Here is a 24,808-nt window from a genome sequence, read left to right as displayed (position 1 = left end):
AAGAAATAGTTCCACAACTGGACTGGATTGTTGCCAAGCAATACAAACACTTTACTGCACACTAATGTTAGCTTGTTAGTTACTTTATGTACGTCTACACATTACTGCAGTAGAGCTCCCCAGCTTAGTTGTCCCGATGGATCGATGACACTGCTTCAAGGCTGTATTCAGCTTGGACTTCTCAAGAGACTGAATGTCCAAGTTTCATTTCGTTTCGTGACAAACGTACCAACTGCAGAATTTTATGACAGCAGGTTTGTTATTTTAGCTGATTTAAGAAGCTACAAATTAATCCATTTGCTGATTGTGAAAACTGTTCAAGGAACAATCTTATAATTAATACATTTAAGACATGTAACTATAGACAATACATATGCAAATCATTTTGTAACAATGGTAACATGCATGTACATAAGCATGGGTATTTTTCCAGATGAAAGCTGTTAAATTGCTGTCCTTGTATTCAACTCTGTGAACTCTGTCAGATTAAAATGTGTGTGACAGAGATCCCTGAATCATGTACAAGACACCTTCTGTCTCCTCCCGTCTCTGTGGTCTCTATCTGTTAGTTGCATTTGTCTAGTCGTAATTAGTTAGTCGTAACTGTAAAGTTAATGTAGGCTAACAGTTATTGGAACATTTGTAAAGCGGAGTGATACATTGGGTGAAGAGTCTCAGTGATGTTGTGTATCAGTACTCATGGAATGTCTCTCGGACAGAACTAACTGTTGTATAATTAATATAAGTATTGGCAACAACCTCCATATGGTTCAAATGTTTAAATACCTTCAGACTGGCTGTCTGCCCCCTCTTCTATTTTTAATCGGAGCGTATTTGTTCCATTTCTTGAATTTGATCGACATGATATGGCTGTAGCCTTGCAGTCAAAGTAGCAATTTCATAATTTACTCCAAAATCAGCCTTTCCATCAGGTTAGCTCTGGTTTTTGAACTGGTTCAGTTCAAGATTTATGGAACTTTGGTTCTATAAAGAACCATTGTAATCAAAGGGGCATCATCGACGTTACAGAATGCACACAGACTTGTAGAACATGACACATCCACTTTGGTCCTCAAGGAAAACCTGCTATTCTTTTTAGTTCCAGCTTGGAACCAATTTTGTGGGTTCTGAACCAATTTATTTTTGGTGGAAGAATGCTGAATGGGTCGAAACAGAACCCGCTCCATGTTGGTGGAAAAAGCCTAAATGTCATGTATACAGAGTTAAAGAAGTGACACACATACACTTCCATTAAAAATGCAAGAGGTCCAGACAGCCAAACAAAAGTTATCTTCACCTTATGAAGATTCGTATGTCACCTGTGCATAGAACTGAGTAATCCAACTGATACAGTATAACAGAGCACTGCAACAAATGTTGAGTTAACCTCCATGTTTCAGAGTCTGATCTCACTGCTGGTCCTCTCCATCCTTAGCTTTGTTTATTGAAGTGTTTCTGTTCGTGTTCGCTGCACTATGTTATTCTTTATATTCTATGTTTAGTATATGTTGTGGCTCTGAACAATGCAGCTTTGTTTTTAATGTCAGTTTAGTTGCTTTGTACAAAGTTGTCTTTATTAAACAGCTAATACTACTTTGTTATCGCATTCAAACCAGGCCCTTCACAACAAACCCTCCTCCTTTATGAACCACCTCTCTGGTATATTATAATTATCAAGCCGAGCTTCCACACAGCGGCATTGAAACCCCATATGAAAGTTTTACTTGTCACAGTTTGACCATTTTCCTTAAGCAAACACGGCGCATTGTATTGGTTGTGTCACGCTGTCTTTATCTTTTAAGATATCACCAGGCTTTGTTCAGTTTCTGAGGTATTTACTCACTAAGTGCTGTAATTTACTTCCCTCGGCACACTGGCTTTCCAATACTCTCATTGTCCTTTCATGAGAGTGGTTGTCAGATAGAACAGATAAAAAAAAGTAAGAGACAAAGAAGATAAGGGAGGAAAGGATAGTGGATGATATTTGATATAAATAGCAGAAGTTATCGTAAGTACTTAACTGTTACCGGTTTAGTCACAAAGAGACGCCTGCTCCTTGTGTTCATCTTTCCAGACTTTGCGAAACGTCACAAACAGGGAAATACTCAGACGTGGACGGAAATCTCCACATGACTCGCTCCATTGGGCTGGCCAGGAGTCAAGAGCCGTTGGATGACCTCATGGTAAGCGGACAAATGGGTTGCCATGGCAACACACAGAGGTAATAGAGGAATGTTACATCCATCAACTGTAGATTAGAAATTTAATATTACATTAAACTGTCATAGGTGGTTGGTTAGAATATTTTCCTTGACCTTAACAAAAGTGATACATTTTGGTCTTGTCATAAAGATGTCATGAAGTGTTATTACACTGTCAAATGCTTTTATAACGGAGTCATGAATAATTTCTTTGACCTAAATGAAAGTGGTATATATAGTACCTTCCAGAAGTAGACTGAAACCCAGGTATGGAGGATTACAGGAAAGTTTTAGTTCAAAGGCTGTAATTCTCCGTGCTTCTCTGCAGTTTATGTGATGCACTGAAGTGGAAATTAAAATTGGACCATGGCATTTCACTCAGATTCATTCTAGCAGCGTGTGATGGACAGTTTTGAAGGCACTTACATAAAGCAGCTGAAGTAATCCTCGCTTTTTTCCCAGACTGTCCTGTGCCTTTGGAGCAGGCAGTCTGGAGAATTCAGTCTTCCTGACGTGTTGTCTGCAGACGTACAGAGAAAACAGACATTGATAAATCTATTATAGTACAGGCTTTATACGACATGACCCCACACAAACTGTAACAGAAACTCTGTCAACTGTTCTAGTCTCAAAAATGTGATTTATAACATATCAAAAGTCTTAAGAAATCAGTTGCGTGTCTGTTGTAGGGTCCAGTGTTGTCACAATCAACCAGAAATAGCATTTTTACATGAGACAAGATGTTATGAACAGTAGAGGACATGTGCAAAAGGAAATTCTTAAAGTGATATTTCACCCAAAAATGAAATTTCACTCAATATCTACTCACCTCTGTACTGATGTGAGGATGGGTGAAGACCTCCAGTCCACAAAACACTTCTTCTTGTGTCTTTGCTCAGGGCTCCAGGTCTTCTCTGGACGGCTCTCGGCCAGTTGGACAAGTGGACAAGCACATCCTGCTGCTGGTGCATGGAGTGGGAAACGCAGGTAAGAGCTGGGAAATATTAAAGGCAGATTATGATTTACCTGTTATTTTAGTTTAGTGACAAAGTGGTGGACCAGTAACAACAGATTCAAGGTAAAACTAGTAGTTGATCTTTGGTCTCTTGTCTTTGTGAGAGTTATGAGCAGTAGAGTCAGTGGATCAGGGAAAGCATGAATAGATTTATAGACAAGTACCAAGATATTTGAGAAGAAGTAACTGGAAGTCAGTGAAGTGACTGTAGAAGTGGGTAATATGAGCCATTTTCCTTGTTCCACTTGAAACTCTGGGAGCAGTATTCTGTTTGAACTGTAACTGATCTGTAGACGTTTCAGAAAGACCTGAAAGCAGTACACTGCAGTAGTTAAGTGGTATTTTAAAGGGATAATTCACCCAAAAATGAAAATTCAATCATTATCTACTCACCTTCATGCTGATTAAGTCTACCAAACAATTTAAGTGAATGGTGACCAGTTTTTAAATGTGAAAAAACAACCAACCCCCCCCCCCCCCCATAATTTGCTGAATTACACTTGATGAGAACAGTCCGCAACATTCATAAAGACTCCTTCATGTTGGTGACATGTCATATGACAGTGCAATGTCAGTCTTATGCACACCCCTTCAAAACAGTATTACCAGTGTTACCACTTAAGACCTGTGGCTTAAAGTCCTACCCTTTATCATGTTAGAGTCTGTGGACAGAGGGTGTCCTACACTGTACACGTTTTAAAGCCACTTGATGCAAATTGTGATTTGTGACACTGGGCTGCATAAATAACACTGACTGGACTCAACTACAGACGTTTTGTTTATTCTTTCTTGCTGAGTCCAAATATTTTGTCTGAAGTGAGTTGTAAGAATATATTTAATGATAGAACCAGATTTTTAGTTGCTTTGCCAGTGTTCAATTTAAAGGATATTTTCTTCTGAAGGAAAGCTCAGATGCATTTTTGCCTTTTATCTAGCCTGGAAACCATATGAGTGTGTGAGCTCATGTTTCATTTGCTCTGGCAAATACATTTGGCCACCCTCCCATTCAGACGGATTTCCACCCGTCCTGGATTTTGTTGATCCAAATTTAAAAAGGTTTTTGACCAGCTCACCATCTTTTTTCCTTACCTTGTGAGGCAGCTGGATTCTCAAGATCACAAGATCACATGAGAATCCATCTTGCCAGGCTTCAATTTATCATTTGTGTGTGCACCAAATGTGGTGCAGCCAATCAGCATCCCAGGAGGGACTGCTGGCGGCTACATGTGTGGTTTTAGGTGTGATGACAGCAAGAAGCATCCATGGAAATGACTAAACAATGGTGGCTCCTGAAGAGGTTAGCGTAGATACTGTGGTAGCATCAGTTATATCAGAACTAGAGAATCTTTAATTATTGAAGAGGAGCAAAGCTTTTTTAGATGGAAAAGATGTTTTCACTCTTCTCCCCACCAGCTTTGACAAGAGTTTGATCTGAGAGGTTGATTGATTAAAGTAAGCTGACACACATGATAGACAGATGGTTCATCCAATCACCTGCCAAGCGTTTTTTGAAAGTGCGTGCCCTTTTCTAAACAATTTCTAAGGACAACTTCCAGACCATCTGCCATTTCAGGTTACCTTTTCTCCCTTGATAAAGGACCAAACACCACCCTAACTTGTGTGCGTCACTCAGCACCACATTGCATGTCTGATTGGTTGTAGGTCTATCCATTTGCTTCCAGAGGTATTTTGCGCCCATTTATAACGCTGATTGTAAATTGAAAATTAACAGAGAGATTTCAGACTGATGTGCAATTGCAAATTAGTCTGCCAATGCCTGGCTACTTTTCATGAGCAGTTTATCAGATTTGGCACAGCATGCTAACATGCTAAACTGAACTGGTGAGCATTAAAGATTAGTTCAGTTTTTTTGTCCACCTGTTGATTCAATTCTCTGAATCATTCTAAATCCACTAATTGTCTCCTCATTTTATCTCATCTTCTTATTTAACATGCAAAGAGGACTATGATGATCCATGTGATCCATCATACTTTTTTTTCCTTTTACAAACAGCATTACAGTCTCACAGAGCTGCTTGCATGGCTCTGGAGTCTTAGTTTGTTCATTAATCACTGAGGGGAATTGGGGTGCTGGCAGTAGTTTAAATAAAATACAACATTATGAAGATGAAATGCATACAGTACATGTTTACCATAATGTGATTAATTCAAAAATTGACATTTCACAGTGGTATTTACACGGTCGCCCTCCATCTGTGGATAATTTGCGGATAACAAACATTGCGGGGCCCCAGCTCTCTTTGGCTATAGAAAAGAGAGAAAGAGGAGTGAGGCAGATCATGCGTAAATGGCAAAGCACTTCTCAATAACTCCCTAACTGCCTTCAGCTAATCGTGTTGCTCGTGGTGTTATGGGATGAGGCATTTTGGAGCTGGATGGCAGTCAACTCAAATGAAGGCCTGGAGCAGCGCTCGGCACTCCTCATGGAATGAGCTGGTGACTGATGCTGCTCCACTGCACTGACAACTTGGCAGCCAAAGTTTGAGACAGTTTTGTTAACATCCTCGGCTGCACTTGTGCTCTCAGAGAGTGTGGCTCGGCCCGCTGACAGGGCAGGAATTTGTCACCTTCTTCTGCAGATATCTGATTTTAAAAAAACAGTCCTGCAGGGTAGGTGAGTGAGTAGTAAAATTAATAGTAACACTTATTTATAGATCACTTTTCATAACATATGACACGAAGTGCTTCACACAAGGCCACACCTTTAGGTCAAACAGGTCATAAAACAATTTGAACATAAAAACAATTTCCAAGCAAATAAAAATTGCAAGAGGACAGTCAGTAAAATCCAAAATCAAGTAAAATCAGGAAAGTTTTCATCCGTCTGTTTGAATGAGACTTTACCTCGACCCTCTCCTCCTCCCGCTGCAGTCATTGATTGGCTTGTTGTGGTGAGACTTTTTTTTTTAAAGTCATTTTCAAATTGAACCGTCTCCTTTATTTCAGTGACAGTTCTTGCCTCAGGTGACGCGGCATTAAGAGCACTCGTTTTTCCCCATTCTTTGGATTTAGCGGTTCCTTTAATTCCACTGCCGATGCTGTTAAAATGATCAACTTTCCTTTATGGATCTCTGAAAGCAGAACCTCAATCTTCAAACTCGTAAAGTTCTTCTTTTTACTCTTCCTACACTACAGGCTACACTTCCTGACATATGGGGTGGGAAGTGTAGCCTTGTGTGATATTGTTTGGGTGCTAATTATGCTAATTTGCTCAAATATGCACAGGTGTATCATTTATGCAGTTATCTGAGGTTATCTGAGCGTTTGCTGAATCTGATGTTGCATCTTTGTACAAGCTGTTCATATGAAAAAAAGGACCAGAAGTTTACACTAAGAATGCAAAAATATTTTGGCACAAGGTCCATTGTTTGAGAGTTTAAAGTTTAAAGGCATGGCCCTGGTAGACCACATCCTTGTGACGCTGCAGCTCCCAAATTGAGACTCCGTAGATACTATGTATGAAGGAGTCTTCAAGCTATTGTCAGTTCCTGCCTGTGTTTTCACTCCAGTCCAATCACAACAAGTGTCATGTCATTACCGTGACAACAAGCTGCCACAATCAATCCCTGACACGCTGATGTTACCACTATTGCTAGTTGCAAGCTGTCACACAAGGTTTACAAACAGAAGGGAAGAGAAAAGAGAATTCAGAGAAAACTGGACAGCTATAGTTGTGGTAAAGGGAATTATTCATGACACCGTTATAAAACATTTGACACCTTATGACCCCTTATGACAAGTCCAAAATGTACCACAAAAATTAAAATGAAAATAATCATGACACAATTATAATGGTCTCATGACTCGTGTCTCTTTCCAAAAATCATAACCCGGCTACTCAAGATAATCTACACACTTTATTGTAAGAAGGTTCATGTAGGCACTACTTTCTTTCTGCAGTAGAATCTACCGGAACTACTTTCTTTTTACAAGAAAGAAATAGCTCCCACGTGAAACTGCAGATCAGTAGATTATCTTGAGTAACTGGGTCATGATTTTTGGAAATTAACATTGCTGTTGAGTTTTTCAAATTCATGTTTTTGGCACTTTGAGCATCACAAGCCGAGTGCCATTTAGAAGGAGAGAAGGCAGACTTTTCTGTGGCTGATATCTCTAAAACTCTGCAGCTCACACCAAAACTATCTAGATGGATAAACAGCACCACAGGTTAGAGGAAAAGTATGTCTTTTTGATTTTGGGATGAGCTGTCCCTTTAAGTTTAGCTGCTACTGGTCCACATTCATATGTGGGCCTTCAGTATAAAGAGTTTGAGTTGTCCTGTTGTGCAGACATGCTGCAGCAGGCTGCTGTTCCTCCTGTGGTTGGCTTGATGGCACTGTTGCACCGAGAATATTTCCCTGTTTTAGACAGGCTGGGATTACATCAGCGATTTCTCAGAAGCACGTTTTATTAAAATCCTTGTCTGTTCCCTCCCTCGTTTTTCACAACATCACTAGATTGCTGTGTTGAAAACCCTCCTTGAAGTGTGTGTTTTTGCAAAGAGCACCACTATGGTCTCTTTTGTCAGCAGAAAAAAATACTGAAGTTAAAAGAATAAACAGCACTTAATAATTTAGCCCTCTGACACATGAATAAATCAGATACTTTCTAACATTGTACAGCACAGAGATGAACACATATAAGGAGTTTGTTATTATAGAGCATGAAATTTCACTTTACATGGAACATCTCACATCTCTTTTTTTGTTGTTTGTTTATCTACACATAGAAAATTTAAAAAGACACAGTATATCATAGTTACAAAGGAACGTGAATGAGAATAGCCTAAAAAACCATCCAGGGGCTTGCAAAGTGTCATTCTCCAGACAACATATTACTGACAACAGTTACACTATTGAATTATACAGTGTTTCTATATATCTGAGACAAAGTTTAGGGCAGTTAGTTAGTGCGGTCCAATACACCCATCTTTTACAAAAATATAATCGTTAGATACACAGACACACATTTCAGGATAATTCATTCATAATACATTTAAATATCCAGTAACCCTGTCATTAACAAACTAAGTCAACTGCTCGTTAACAAAAATATCTAATCAGCCAATCACATGGCAGCAGCTCAATACATTTAGGCATGTAGCCATGGTCAAGACGACCTGCTGAAGTTCAAACCGAGCATCAGAATGGGGAAGAAAGGCGATTTAAGTGACTTTGAACGTGGCATGGTTGTTGGTGTCAGACAGGCTGATCTCAGTATTTCAGAAACTGCTGATCTACTGGGATTTTCACACACAACCATCTCTAGTGTTTACAGAGAATGGTCCGAAAAAGAGAAAATATCCAGTGAGCTGCAGTTCTCTGGGCGGAAATGCCTTGTTGATGCCAGAGGTCAGAGGAGAACGGTCAGACTGGGTTGAGGTGATAGAAAGGCAACAGTAACTCAAATACTCATTAGAACACACTGGGTGCCACTCCTGTCAGCTAAGAACAGGAAACTGAGGCTACGGTTTGCACGGGCTCACCAACATTGGACAGTAGAAGATTGGAAAAAAAATGTTGCCTGAACTGATGAGTCTCAATTTCTGCTGCGACATTCAGATGATAGGGTCAGAATTTAGCACAAAACAACGTGAAAGCATGGATCCATCCTGCCTTGTATCAACGGTTCAGGCTGCTGGTGGAGGTGTAATGTTGTGGGGGATATTTTCTTGGCACACTTTGGGCCCCTTAGTACCAACTGACTATCATTTAAACACCACAGCCTGCCTCAGTATTGTTGCTGACCACATCCATCCCTTTATGACCACAGTGCATTCTGATGGCTGCTTCCAGCAGGATAACACCATGTCACAAAGCCCAGATCATCTCAGACTGGTTTCTTGAACATTGACAATGACTTCACTGTACTCCAGTGGCCTCCACAGTCACCAGATTTCAATCCAACAGAGAACATTTGGGATGTGGTGGAATTGAAGATTCACATCATGGATGATCAGCCGACAAATCTGCAGCAACTGTGTGATGCTGTCATGTCAATATGGACCAACATCTCTGAGGAATGTTTCCAGCACCTTGTTGAATCTGTGCCATGAAGAATTAAAGCAGTTCTGAAGGCAAAAGGGGGTCCAGCCTGACACTAGCAAGGTGTACCTAATAAAGTGGCCAGTGAGTGTATATATCTCTCACAATTCTTTCTCAGGGGATGAAGTCTGCTTAGTTGAAATGGTGGTAGCTTTGTTCTCATAGTTAGGTCATGAGATGAAAACTGAGCTGTCTCCATAACAACGGAGCAAACTCCACTGTGAGATGCAGTTGAAAGGTCTGTAAAACAAATATCTAAAATATTATCAAATAAACAAAGAGTAAAGCCAAGAATGACTGAACTTTGGCCTAATTGTTGCACAAGAACAACCTTTTCTGCTCTTTTAATTTTTCTGCATCTGTCCTTCAAAATGTATTTGAATGCACTGGAGAAATTGCAGGAAGTGTCTAAACTCTGATGATAAGTCATAATAGAAACATCATAAAGAAGAGTGTAAAAGTTTATTCAGAGCTTTTCAAAGGTCAAGAATGAAGGTGTCTAGTAGACCTTGTGTTACGAATTTCTCTTCTGTCATACCATCCTTGAATAAAGCAGATTTTTTATCATGTGACGACATTGAGAACATGTAATTTCACACCTTCGCACACATGGCAAGTCACTTCACAATCTCAGAACCCATCGCCTTCTGATGATGATTTAGTCTCTGGGGACAACAGGCAGTGTTTTGGGGCTTCTGGTGAAGCCAGCGGTCAAGACTTCCTCTTCTGTGCATTGTTTACAGTCCGATTAGGAACTTGAGACATGAGAATGGAGTTGGAGTTGACAGATGACATTTACGACTAGATTGTATCTGCATATGAGTGCAGATAAAAAGTAATAATATTAAAAGCTAAATCACTGTCAGATGATAGCCAAGAGGTTCTGAGATTGCATTTTGGCCAGTGTGCTCTGCTTATTTTGCTGTCCACATGGACTGTTTAACTGCATGCAACCAAAGCCCACTCAAACATGATTGGTCAGTACTATTTGGACTACAAATGAAAACCAGAATGTTTCTGACAAAATTTTGTTCCCTGCCGACAGACTGTTGTCATATGCAGATGAAAAGAGAGTTTAGCCAGAAGGTGAAGCTCTTGATCTACCGGTCAGTCTTCGTTCCTACATGAAGGGTGGCTCATGACCGAAAGAACGAGATCGTGGATACAAGTGGCTGAAATGGATTTTCTCAGGAGGGTGGCTGACATCTCCCTTAGGGTAGGGTGAGAAGCTCAGTCATCTGTGAGGAACTCGGAGTAGAGCCACTGCTCCTTTGCATAGAAAGGAGCCAGCTGAGGTGGTTTGGGCATCTCGTAAGGATGCCACCTGGTCGCCTCTTTAGGGAGGTGTTCCAGACACTTCCAGCTGGGAGGAGGCCACGGGGCAGACCGAGGTCTAGGTGGAGGGATTATATCTCTGCCCTGGCCTGGGAATGCCTCGGGATCCCCCAGTCAGAGCTGGCTAATGTAGCCAGGGAACGGGATCTCTGGGGTCCCCTGCTGGAACTGTTACCCCTGTGACCCGATTTTGGATAAGCGGTTGAAGATGGGTGGTTTGTAATGTACCAGCTGCTACAGTACTAAATTAATTTAAACTATATAATACTATTGAAGTCTGACGGAATTTCGAATAAAAATAGACAAAGTAGATCATTGAAATGTAATAATGTAATAAAATAAAATAATGTAAAAGTAAGTTTTATCTTTCCTGTACTTTCACACGTGGTGTGTGTTAACCATAATTTCTGGTAGTTACAAACTAAACTGTGATGGCAAGATAGTAAGCAGAGGTACAGTTTTGAGACTGAAAATGAATCTTTCAAAGACACTGCAAATATGGCTCCAAATCGGTCCTATTATTTATTTGAAGTGTACATCAGGGGCAGAATTTTTGGCATTTCAACGACAGTGAACCGAGCACAAGTTCTAGTGTCTACTTAAGAAGCACCAGTGAGGTGTCCACAGCACCTGCTAGCACAAAACAGCCAGGAGATATGGCTCAAGTTTGCCTTTGGTTTGAGTTGGAGCAGAATTTATAAGGAATAAACCTGCCTCCTGTGTGAACTGTCAGTGGCTGAGAAGGGTAGGCCTGCACTACTGTATTTTAGAGTTAGTCATAATGGTGGTACTTGGAGATTTCTAAGGTGGTACGTGCTATAGAAAGTTTGAGAAACACTGTACTAGCTGGAATGTTTTCTTCACTCTTTGTTCAGGTCCAGAGATCACCGATGAGCTGGTCAAGGTGCTGCGTAAACGCCTGGACGAAACCACCTTAGACATCATCACTGTCATGCTTGTCAGGAACTGCAAGTTGACGCCAGCTGATGTGGAGGTAAGTGGCTCCTTGCGGCTGCTCTGTAGCTCTGTGTACATGGATCTGTGTAATTCAGTTAGCACATTGCTTAGACTTTCAGAATTATGGGTTTTACTGTCACTTGGACGACCAGAAAACACATCTGTACTCTCACCACTGAAAATAACTTTTGATAAAAGTCTTTACCGAATGTTGTCTGGTCAGTTCATCCAGCCGTCAGGATCTCCTGCCACTGAGGTGATGAACTTCAGCCTCCCACAGTACTGTCTTCCCTGGCTGCCCGCTGTGGCTCACTACCTCAGGCAGAACCTCCTCATCTTCCTGCACATACCCAAGTATACCGACAGCAACACGGCTCACCACTTCAAGGTACAGTCCAGACCCACTTCCGTCAGAACATGTAACATATTGTGTTGAGTGTAATGTGAGTGTGGCAGACAAATTTAACATTTTTCAAAAATATCTGAAAAAGAAAAAAGCTCAAATTGTGGTCTTTGACAAACACACAAAGGCCAGAATGAGTTGATTGACTTGAGAGAAAAATTCAGCTTTTTTTACAGCACTTCTTCTTTTGTAGTTTGTCACAAAAAAGATAGTGCTAAATGTGTGGTGACGTAGTGATCACTCTCAGGGCCAGTTCACAAACTATTTTAGGTGGCGAGCTAACCAGCCTGGAACATGCTAACACCAGTCAGCCACAGAAGTTCTTCGAGCAATCTGGCCTGCAAAGTTAGCAAATGAGCTAGCTAACTTACTCAAAAATGTTCCAGAGATGTATTTGTACTGTTGAATGCTGTCTCCAAACATGTCAGACACCAAAGATAAAGTCAGTGGTATCAGAGGGAATATTTTGACATTTTGAGAAATTCACTATTAACTCAGGGAAATGCACAAAATTTGCAACTGTAGTTGGGAGAGCTGATTCTGACTACTGAGCAGACTGAAGATGTGGAGAAATGGAAACCACTTTGATTGAATGCTGCTACTGATACTGTATTAAACATCAACATTTAAAAAGTCACTAATACTCTGAATAGTTTTTGCATCACTTTGATTGACTTTGATTAGCTTTCTAATAGCGTTAATGTTGTGAAATGCTCTATTTCAGTCTAAAACATGATCTTTTCTTTAACATAACCAAGTAGTTTTGTTACCTAAACCTAACTAAAGAGTGACTGAAAACAAAAAGTATTTAAAAAAAACTGAAAATTAAAAGTCAACGGTGACTTTTGACTTCATTCGAGACACAAAACCCCAGTCTCTTGGTTGAAAGTCAGTTGTGTCCACTCCCAGCTGCTCTCAGGCAAAGAGTACTAGCCACAACAAAATAATACAAGTCAACAGGGTCTGGTATTGTTCATCTTTGAACTGATACAGCACCGTTATAGGACCCTGAAATTTGGTACCTTTTTTGGTACTTTACTCTCTCTGTAATATCAAAAGTGTAATTTATTTTATGAAAAATAAGTATAAACTTATCAATTTCAACATTGTTTTGTATTTCAATTATTTTGTCATTAATTTAGAGCATTATAGCAACCACACGAAATAAACTCTGCAACCTGCAGCCTGTCAGTCAGTCACCTGGGCAGCGCTGTTATTTGTGTCATGGAGGAAGCACGTGATTTCTTTCCTGTTATGTTGTTGTCATCATTATCATTACTGTGCTTGCATATGCATACTCTAATACTTCTCTGTTAATAGTGCAATTCACAAATATTTTTTTCATACTAAGGTTTCAGACATACTAATAAATCTCACACACTGTTGACAAATTGACAAATTAAGTATCGTATTGGTAAGGAGTTTTAGACGCAGCCAGCAGCTGAGAGTTAACTAATACTAGTAAGTAATGCAAAACCAACAAAGACATTTATCACTGTAAACAGCCCAGTTATCTCCAACAACTGCTTATCCAATGACCTAATTAATCACCTGAAGATGCTGAAGAAGTTTAGCTACTGCTGCTGTGGGGGATTTCAGGCAATTAAAACACTGCACTCTTAAAGCTCTTGGTTGCACTGCCTTCTGTGTTAGACATGTTGCCCTTGCTAGCTTTGCATTTAATGTTCATACCTCAGCAAGTGTCGTCCGTGTTGAGTTTTCAAAAGTTTAAACGCACATACAGCCGCTCACTCCACTCTGTGACTGAACAAGCTGCTCCTCGCTCTGACACCACTTATGATCTCTCACCCCGCTGCGCTCCCAGGTGTCAAAATTTGGCACCAACTGATTTAACGTGAATTGGTACTCAGTAGTACCAGTGAAATTCAGTTGTTGCCGTAAAACGTACTCTGTTTGGTACCTAACTCTACTAGTCAGTCACAGCACAGTGGGGTGGAACTAAGTGGAACAGTCTGGGGGGAAAAAATAATACCACTCTCATGTCTATGAATTAACCATGAAACTAGCAACAGGAATGAATTAGCTTGCATAAAGACTGGAAGCAGGAGGAAACAGCAAGAATAAACCTACACCTCTAAAGCTCATTAATCAACATGTTATATCTCTGTTTAATCCATACACAGACAAAAACTGTAAAACAATAGTGTAGTTTTACTAAAACTCACTCACTGTCTCTAAAAATACCCACCCACCCCAATCAGTGTACCTAACCTACCGAGGCACTGGGTGCCAACATGTATCATTTTGTCAGTTCTAAGATTTTTCTAATGGAAAATAAAGAACCTTGCAGAATGTGTGGACTATTTGTTCAACAGCTATCAAATCACTCATCACAAGAGGATTTGTGATAGCTCTAACTCACACATAATCCTAGATGTGGAGGAGTCTGGGTAATAAAAAACCAAAGTAAACAATCAGTCTGACTTTTCTAAGTCCTCGAACTACTTTAAATGATTTGTTGACATGTAATAAGTCATTGCTGCTTGCAAATCAATAATGCCTCCCTGCACTGATAGATGACAGTTTGACATATGCAAGTGCACTACAAACAGCTCTGTTTAAAGGGATCAGGATTAAAAATGAATAAATCCTAGATATGGGAGGCTCTCCACTCTGCAAAATAGGCAGACACTAAAATCATTTTGACAAGTCTCATTGTGATGTTTGAAATAAATGCTGACTTATGTGGTTTGAGCATCCAGGGGCTGATTTGTTCTCCTGTTCTGTCTGCAGCACTACTTTCATTTGAGCAGTGAGTTGGCCGACGGTGATATCTACCTCTACAATAAACCTGGAGGCCAGGGGACAGGAGGCAAAGGTAATCATATTCTCCCAGACCAGCATGCCCTCAATGCCACCAGGCCAAAGTCCTCCTGCTCCTGTGTGTGTGTGTATATATATATGTGTGTGTGTGTGTGTGTGTGTGTGTGTGTGTATGGGTGCATTTAGAAAGACAAATATCACCACCGTGACTCAATATTGGATGACTATGGTAGCTAGAACATAAGAGGACTCAGCGCCCTTTTCAATACCTCTTTTTTGACTACCTCTTGAAGACAGGACATCCATGGTAGTGCTGAAATAATTAGCCAGTTAATCAGTCAATCGACTGTTTTGAAAATCAGTTAATTGAAACATCTCATTTTTTTCCTGTGGAAAAGAACTTTAGAATTAACCCTAACAACATGCAAACTGGGGCTTCCAAATTAACTATGTCGCAGACAACAATAGGAAAAGTGAAATATACTGTAAATGCTGAGGGACTGTTGTTTTTTCTGTGGTTTCCCTCACTTTGACATGAATTTTTACCATGTGAGGCAGCTGGATTTGCAAGATCGTGCAAGAATCCATGTTGCCAGGCTTCATGTTATCTGTTTGTGTCTGCACCAAAAGTGATGCAGCCAGTCAGCATCCTAGGAGGGACTGCTGGCAGCTGCGGGCGTGATTTCAGGTGTGAGTATTTCTTCATTGAAAGAAGAGCAAAGAACGGCACTGAAGGCTATTCTAGATGGAAAAAAAATCTTGACTCTTCTCCCTACTGTCTTTGGCAAGAGTTTGATCTGATTGGTTGAAGTTAAACCGTCTTAGATGTGATACAGAGATGGTTCTTCCAATCACCCACCAAGTGTTTTTTGAAAGTGCCCGCCCTTTTCCAAACAGTCTCTAAGAACAACTTACCTGGTGTGTAGCAAACCCTTTGGCGTGTCATTTGCCGTGACTTAACACACTGAAAAACACTTAGAGGAGAAGAAGGACGAGCTGAAAGTCAAGCCAGCTCTGACCAATGACTGCTGAACAGCTCGCACAAACAAAACCTTCATCACAACTAGCTGTCACTTCATCAGTGCTGACTGGGAGATTAAATCAACTATGTTCCTCATTCATAGCCTCTCTATCTGACATCTCTCTCATCCTCTCTGTCTGCTGTCTTTCATCTTCTGTCTCCATCAAGGCCTGAATTTTTTAAAGTTAATTGGTTGATTACCAGTTAATGGGTGTCAGGCTACTGAAAGCAAACCGAAAACTAACATCCGTAGCTGTGGATGACTTTGACACAAGCTATAAAAAGCCCAAAAGTATGTTGAACCACTTGGGTAGTTCCTTTAGTTTGCTACACTGTAGGCACTATGTGTGTCCTTTCTCCCTGCGCTGGCTATTTCTTGTATCTTCATGTCTGGGCTGCTGTTTTTTCACCTGAAATGCAACACGGTTGAGGGAAGTAACGTGTCATCCTAAGCACGTTCTCTCGGAGCCCACCAGTATCTTCCATACTGCCCGCACAACAGCTTGCCCCCCTCCTCCACCTTATTTTAGGAAAGTGATAATCAGTTGATGTAGGTCATGTATGTCAGGTGACGCTTTCCGGCAGAAAGCCATGAAGGCAAACTCCCACAGGCACATATATTCAGTGCTGTTCTGGTTGTTGTTGTTGTTGTTGTTGTTTTGGTCTGAATCTGTAAGATACACAACCCCTTCATTTGCATATAAGAATTGGAAATAAAAAAGAGCAGGAAAATAAATAAATGCACCATTAGGAAAAAAAAAAGTCCCCTGAAATAGATAAAAGTGTTTATTTATTTATTTATTCATTCATTTATTCATTTATTTGTTTATTTCATAGCCATATTTATTTATGTATTTATTCGTGTATTTATTTAATATACTGAAATGTTAAAATGGCTTTCCATCCACGAGATCAGTGCTAGATAAACTTTTCTCTATTTACTATATGCAAATGATTGATGTGAAACTTTGCTGTAACCTCAGGTTCTGGCTTGGTTGTAGAGTTTTTCATTGGCTCATCTTTCATATTGTTAAGCTGCTGATTTGGAAACAGTGTGTATCAGAGGATATGCTGACAGTTTCTTTTCCTATTTATAACTCCACACGTTCAATTCAGACCACGTTTTCCTCTGCTTGTCTGGCATCACAGAATCTACTACACTCTCTTTCTCTTCACTGTGCTCACAGTGCTAATTTCTTTTGATGAGCATCAGCACAATTATGTTTCCTGAGGTGGCCTTCTCTTTCTCCTTGTTCTTTCTTTACAATAAATTCACCAGACACTTCACGCATTTCTCTTATAAGTTCATACTGGCCTTTTGTTCCACTCACTGTGTTATTTTCAGGCATGCGTTTGCATTTAGCTTGCCAACCTAATTTGCTCTCTTACCGGAGATGACCTGGCTGCTGCAGGAAAGCGTTTTTTACCCGTCTTGTTCATTGTACTGTATGTGGTTTGTTGACGGCTGCACAAACACATTTACCTCTGCAGACAGATTGTATGTGACTAGCAGGAGCATTGCCGGCTGCCCTGGGTTACCACTCGTCAGTCCTGGGTAGTAATAGATTACATGTAACAGGATTACGGAAGTAGGATACCAGTAAAGAGTAACTGTATTCCATTACAGTTACAGATATCAGAGACGTAATCAGATTACAGATACATTTAGTTGAAATGGGGATTATTAGTGGCATTCCAATTTCATAATACATTTTAACACTTGACTTGAGTGAAAAAACGCTTCACTGGGTGGAAATTTCAACAATAATTTATCTTTAAATCATAAAAGAGGAACAGCATCACAGTACAGTGACGATTCTGCCTTCAGCTGTGAAAATACTGTCATCATCCAAATTTTAAGAAACATGTACAGGTCAGACCAACCGCTAACATTAGCTACACATACCAATCACTATTGTAAGCTACTCAGATCAACCATTGTTAGCTACAGAGATATCCAGTTAACTAGCTAAACTACTGCTACTACTAGTGAAAAATATGTTGGGACTGTAGATGGTGATGCTAGGATCAGGATGGTGTGTGGGGAAAAAAACACACACTCCAGAATAAAGTTATGGCAGTTTGCTTGAAGTTTGAGTTTGCAGTGAATAATTACTGCATAAGTACTTAATTACTGCTATTAAGCTAAACATGCATTTGCACATAACAAAGAGCTGGACAAACAATAAACTTTAAATGAACATAAAACATTATATTAGGCTAAACAGCTTCCCCATATTTTGTATTTTGGTAATCCAAAAGTAACTGAAGGTAATCAAGTTAGATTTAATGTTGTGATACTTGGATTAGGTTCCTGAATGCATCGCAGGTAATCAGTAACTGTCTGTTGGATAGTGCAGTCGTACACTTTTGTGGAAATTGCTTTAACAGCGTCTTGTCTATTTGCATGCTTTTATACAAATCATGATTAAATGATGCTCAGCTAAGCTCTCTGAAACTTTCCCTCTCTATATATTTCCCTACCAGTCAGAAGTGATCAATGCCATTTCATATTTCAGTCCATTCATCTACACGCTCACGTCATCTAGTGGCATTTAAAGTCAGTTAAAGGGGAGTGAAGGCTGCTGCTGGAATCAACTCTGTGACAGAAAGCTCGCCATGTTCAGTGACAGCGTGGCTGTGGAGATCGTATAAATAACTCTGCCATCCTTCAACAGCTCCCACCAAAGGGCAACTCATTACGGATGTGAATGATGAGATTGCTGAATTAAAACACTCATTTATAATTGCTAATATTTTTGTTATACGCTACCTTGCATTGCCATTTTAATTCAACATTTAGCTCTTAATCACAGTGCTGCATTTTCATTTTCAGAGCACATTATCCTGGGTCGCCTGGATGAAGTAGCTTTGTTCCATTAAGCAGAGGCAAAGAAAGCATAACCAGTCAGGCTGTTGTTTACTTTCAGTGCAGTAACAGTGTTAGGCGGAGGTGTTGACTCGAGTCACATGACTTGGACTTGACTGAGGCTTCTGCAGTCATGAATCTTTTGACCAACTCTACGTTATTTTTTTTTCATAGGAATAATAACTTTATGCAAGAGTTTTAAATTTTTTCAAGTAGAACAGAACTGATATTAATTGTGGATGTTCACTGCATGAAAGTACAAGAACATGGGTGCCCAGTAAGCCATTTCTTGATTAAAGGGGTTAATAAAAGCAACAACAGCCCTCATAACAATGTTCCATCAACGAATGTTCTCCAAAAGATATAATACAGACTGTTCTCACTCTAATCCCTCGAATATGGCAGCTTGGTCAGTGCTGCTGTGTTTCAAATTATGATGCTCCTCTTGCGTCATTTCTGGACGCTTTCACCAACTTTCACAAGTCAACGTTTACTACTTTCTAACTTGTATAATGTGTGTAAATTGTGTAACAGTGTAAGTTGCATTTCATAATGTGACTTAATGCAAATTACTTGTGTAGTTTAGTACACCTTGATCTTTTCCTAAACCTAACCAAGTAGTTTTTGTACTGCCCTAGTGGACCAAGGTTTGTGTCCCATTTTGAAGCCAATTGTCAATGTTGTATTCACTTTAATTTTTAATGTGTGTAAGTTACACAGCACGTGTAAAGGCTCATTTATACTTTACATTAGATACAATATGGCAGGACACTTCTGCCCGTTCATTTCGTCTGAACTTTTGCAACAGTGTGGCAGTGCAGCCAGCAGTACAAGCAAGACAAGACCAGAGGATACAACGAATAGCTTTAAAAAAAAAAATCCAGTATTATCATAAGTGATGTTTGTCATCAATTAGGCAGTGAAAAAAAATTCTGTCCACATGTCGTGATGTATTTAATGGCTGCACAGACCACCTCTGACTACAGCGCTGCCTCTGCTTTCGCCTCTTTTCCAGAGGTACATCATTACCACCTCCTCCAGCGCCGTGTTTGTTGTTGTCAGAAACTTTTGACTCTTCTTCTTCTTCAGGTTTAGGTTCAGGTGCCCTTTAGTGGATCTGTTGCTTAACATCCATGCCAGTGAAAAGGACACATGGAAGTATGTGGGCAGTGACCTTTATACTGTGCAAAACACTTATAACGGACTAAGTGTGTAAAATTAGGTGTCAAAATCATGAAAAAAATATAATTTATTCTGCTCTGAAACACTGGGGACATGTCCTCCATGCTGTCTCACTCTCAATCACTACTACAACCTGAAAACAACCTGAAACATGGATGCTCTGTCTAGCAGCTTTATTACATATATTTGAGTCTTCAGAGGACGATGACAGGATGGTATTTCTTTTCTTCTGTGTCGGGTTGTTGGAACTGAAGTGAGCTGAAGTGAACTGCTGTGCTAATTTGGACTGAGAGAGTTGCTGAAGGTGCATTAATAACTGACCATTGGCAAGAGTGAGGGGAGGGGGAGGCGATGTCATTTGTGTGTTGGTTTGTGGGGCATATGTAACATTAGGGGACCATGGCTCCTACACATCACCAAGCCATATTTCAGGTCTGCCCAAAAAATCCTGAACACAGAAACTGTGAACAGTTTAGCAGTCTAACTCCAAAATTAAGTACTACATGGTTCTCAGTCTTTTTATATGTTTTCAGCAATAGTTTCTAATATGTTTAATGTGCTAAGAAGAAAAGGGTCAATGACCAGGTTTCAGTGTCTTGGGAGTGAGTTGGGAGTGAGAACATGAAAAATCAAACTGTAATTTAAAGATGTTTGATTGTTAGACAGAGTCTCCCTGTATTTTTTGCTTTAGAGCCCAAGTAACAACTACCAGCTGTGCTAACAACTTAGAAAACAGTAGTGTTTCCAGCTGCAGTGTGGTGGCTGTTCTCTGGGGATCCTCCTCTTTGGTCTCTCTTTAAAATGACCTCTGTGCGCCTGTCAGATTGTAAACATCGAGGCTGACGTGAAGAGTTTGTTCCTTGCCCCTGTACTCATTCCACTTGCTGTCTTAACTACTTTTTAATTGCTGTGCAGAGAAGCTCTGACTCCATCTCATTAGTTTAAGCAGCTGTGGAACAAGGTGCTAAAGTTATATGATGTTGCCTGATCCCTGCCCCGTGTGTGAAATAACTCAGTCAGTGTCAGACAGCTGCAGCAGAGCTGCCCACACTCTCACCTGTATTTCCTGTCAGCTAATTAATGAGCTGTTGTCTAATGACTCCACTGCACGGTACAGTTAAATATGACTGCTGAATCCCAGCGGACATACTGAGATTTAGACTGATGAGAATAGTTTTTAAAGGCCAATAAAATGCAGACCTTGACAGCAGTGACAGGAGACATTTATTATATGATGACCATGTTTGTGTGTGATAACATGGAGTTTTTGCCTCTTAAGACAGAAAGTGCTCTGTCAGCATTAGTTTTAAAGAGCAACCAGACCATTTAGTATCTAAGGTGACTGATGTTAACATTTGCAGTTAAGTCTTTAAGCTGTTAAACGTGCTGCAGCTGACTGTCTAATTAGAAACCCAGCCTGCAAACTGATGTTAGCATCACACTTTTACCTGGTGGATGTTTGTTGGGCACCCAGGTCAATAAGTCAAGGTATAATACAGGATGAGCCCATTCTTGTAGCTAATATTGCTAGTGTATCCAACGTCGGTTGTTGCTTGAGTCCCTGACTTTTGCTATTTTGTATCTCAGTCTCATTCTGTATCTCATCGGCTATCTATTCTATTGCAGAATGGTGATGTTGCTGTAACTGAGCCACTGACAGGGACTATTTAACCATTGTGTAATGCTACTCTACATACTTTTACTTAAGTTTAGAAAGCAGACCTTATACTTATAGTGGAGTATTTTCACCTTGGGGTATAGTAATTTTGCTTAAGTAATGGACTAGAGTTACACATGTACTGCATCTGTGTTACCGACCGAGCCTTCACCTTTAAAGAAGGTGGGTTGTGGGTAGGAAAGGGTTTCGAGGACTGACACTAAATTGGTACCGTTTCCTGACTGGTCAGTACCAAAGTATTGATAAGCTCCGGGACAAACGGTATTGTTGTCTGTATTTATGTAACATTAATTCGCTCTAAAGGCCACATTCAGATGGAATCAGGGGTTGCAGTGATCAGCTACGGGGCTGTGTGAGGGTGTGGGGCGTGTTCAGTTTTGGTGGCATATGTGTGTTTTTTTTTCCCATATTTTCATCAGATTTTGGAAAGTAATATCGATTAGAGTATTGATAAGTATCAGTATTGATAAGTGACTTAAGAGTGAGGCTAAAGGCATTAAAAATAGCCTAAAACCAAAGGTCTTCCAGATACTAATCAGAGCTGGAAGTCGCAGTCAGAATAATCGTGTTTTCTCATGTTTTTTTGTTCTTTTCTGTGCCGGTAAACAGAACACACAACCTTTCAGTAACTATTATACTGTGATCTGAGCTGATCTACACACTGTACGGCTGACTGAAGTAAAGTAGCTGCCTCTCAGCAGCAACCAGTGGAAAACCTGAAAACTTTAATATGACAATATTGTCATCTGCTATATCGCACATTGATTCATACTTGGATATAACAAATATGATCAATATATTGGACAGCCCTAGACTCAATGCAGCCCATAGTACTGCAGCCATTTTCATTAGGACTGTTGCATCAAATTTCCATCCACTCTCTTTAATTATCTTTTCCATTCTTTGGGCAAAAAGGTCTATCATACCTATGGGCAATTGGTGGAAGTGGAAGAAAGCCTCAGCACCACCAACAGCGCCTCCTGCCGCCCACACTTGGAGTTTACTGATGTTAAAGTGGATTGGAAGTGATTAAAAGATATTGGTACATCTAATGCTGTTCTCTGGGTGTCTCTAATGTTGACCCAGGTACCATGTCGGAGCTGGTTCAGCAACTCTTCCCACCTTCTCAGTTTAAAGGTACCACCACGTCTTCTTCTGTCCAGCCTTTTCACACCCATCATGTTGACTGAAGCCTTTGCTGCTACATCTGCTCCTGGCCCCGTGTGCTCTGCTCTTTGCCTTTTTTTTCTTCATGGTATTTTCTTTGCAGTGCTGTAACTCCCCAAAAACTTGGTATTTCGCCCGGGGGCGGTGCCGTACGTCCTGTGTCACACTGAGCATTGTGTGCCTGATGCATGTCAGCTCACTTTGGATCATCTCATCAGTTTGTGGATAAACTAGCAAAACAGTAACCTAAGATTTTTTTTTGTTACCCTAACCTTTGACTTTATTCCAAGATCAAACATACAGGAGATCTCAGGCCTAAATGAACTTCAAACAGAAATGCTTTTTTATTGTTTTGTGATTATCAGTTTATGAAGATGCATTACATTTTGGCTCCTTGTACTGTTGGCACGGCTGCAACTGTGTTGAACATCAAACTTCTCTTCAGATTTTACCCGAGTGTAGATGAATTCTCTGGTTGACCATCTTAATCAGGGGTGTGGTGATAAGTACAGAGCTGTAGTTTACCCACCTTATTTCCTTTCATTGATTGATGCAGAAAATGAAAATAGATGAGTAAACTCATAGCCTCATTTCAAAGAGGAGGATAAACCGATTTTATTGGGTTTACCCCTATTACATCTCTGACTAAATAGTGCTAAAACATTTTAATAAGGACAAAATTATGTCCAACAAACAAAAATATACTTACGTATGTGGTCTTTATTCTGATATCAGTGTAGCATTTTGCCCAAATGTGCTTATAAGGCTTACAAACACCAAATAAACTTGTCTCATATTATTCAGTCTAGTTTGCCCAGTTGTCCAAGCTTTAGAAATAAAATTAGTCTATACTTTGCCACTTGGCTCAACTTTTTTTGTCAAGTCAGAGCATGGGCTGAAATGGTCACAGAGCTCACCGCAGCATGCACTGCTATGTCCTGCAAAATTATGTCCATCCGGGTAAAATACCAAGTTAGGGAGTCACTTAAGTTAAGGCTTCCCATGCATTTTTATTAAAATGTTGTTTTCATCTTTGAGTTATCCGTAGATTTGGCATGGACCTCCAAGGTGCATGAGTGTGGTTTTGAGCAAGTGTTCCCCTGCTGTTACTTTAAATTTGTCCTGGACTGGCTTTTGCCGCTTCACACAACCACATTACATACATTAAATACTGAAACTGAAATGGAATCCTCTTACTAAAAGTATTTAAATACCAACAAGCTAGAAATATTTCGAGCCAACTCAAGTTATTGTGGATATTTTGGACACTGTTTTCATGGCACTGTCACGACTGGTGCAGGCAGAGTGGCTCATCTGTGTGGTGTTTTGGTGCCCAGTACTTGTTGCACAGGTGGGATGAGAGCAACAAACAAGTGGGAAGTTCATTCAAATGAAGCATTTCTGGTAGAAATCAGGTCGTAGTGCTCTTTCTCACCTACCTCTTTTGGTCTGGACTGTTGCACTTTTCAGTTTGAGCTGAACCACAATTACAGGCGTGAAACCTCCCTGGGTCTCGACCAAACAGCCAAACCTTGGTCCAACCGAAAGAGGTGATCTCAAGCTGGATCAAAGTGAACCATTGTTCGGTTTGTTTCTGGCATGAAAACATTTTTTGGACGGTTCCACTTGGGGACCAATTGCAGGAAGCTCCAGCAGGCTACCATCAGGACCAGAAAAAGAAAAAAAAAAAACGCAACAAAACAACATGAGCCCTGGTTTAACGTGAGGAGAGGAAGAGGGCAAATGTTTAACTGACATTTAATCCAACAACTTTATGATTCTGCTAGGAAAAAAACTCAGAAACAAAAATTCAGATATCAAACTGAATTAGCAACACACCAATGTCCCCAATGTCACAGATGATGGATAAAATCAATACAGTGGAAAACGTGAACGATGGTTTGGATCTTTGTTCAGATTTTCAGATGTGAAAACTCCTTCAACCATTGGAGCGAGAACAGACATCTCAGAACCACGTCTGTTCATGGTGCAATGTCACTCAGCTGCCAAACACCAATACTTGGAGCAGATATGCACCAACATTGGAATGATGCTTAAAATCAAAATAAACTATTTTAATTATCAACCTTTCAACCAGTAGATGCATTTAAATCAACAGAAAAAAATGGTT

The 24,808-nt window shown here is 40.2% G+C and overlaps 1 protein-coding gene across 2 annotated transcripts in view; it reads left to right on the top strand.

Annotated features, from left to right (window-relative positions):
• The window catches only part of szt2 (SZT2 subunit of KICSTOR complex), a 129,725-nt gene that overhangs the window by 43,316 nt on the left and 61,601 nt on the right, over positions 1–24,808 (top strand). Inside the window, exons 46-51 of one of the 2 annotated variants that reach the window (XM_084722453.1) lie at positions 2,075–2,183; positions 3,101–3,188; positions 11,492–11,610; positions 11,797–11,961; positions 14,731–14,815; positions 22,597–22,647. In XM_084722453.1, the coding sequence (XP_084578579.1) occupies positions 2,075–2,183; positions 3,101–3,188; positions 11,492–11,610; positions 11,797–11,961; positions 14,731–14,815; positions 22,597–22,647 (617 nt within the window). The remainder of the gene's footprint in view (positions 1–2,074; positions 2,184–3,100; positions 3,189–11,491; positions 11,611–11,796; positions 11,962–14,730; positions 14,816–22,596; positions 22,648–24,808) is intronic. The other variant, XM_084722454.1, reaches the window with a different exon arrangement.

The sequence above is a fragment of the Lutjanus erythropterus genome, chromosome 7, assembly GCF_056507025.1.
Source record: "Lutjanus erythropterus isolate fLutEry1 chromosome 7, fLutEry1.hap2, whole genome shotgun sequence".
NCBI classification, from domain to species: domain Eukaryota; kingdom Metazoa; phylum Chordata; class Actinopteri; order Lutjaniformes; family Lutjanidae; genus Lutjanus; species Lutjanus erythropterus.
Note: the sequence above shows the minus strand (reverse complement) of the source record. Positions and strands in the feature narration are given on the sequence as shown.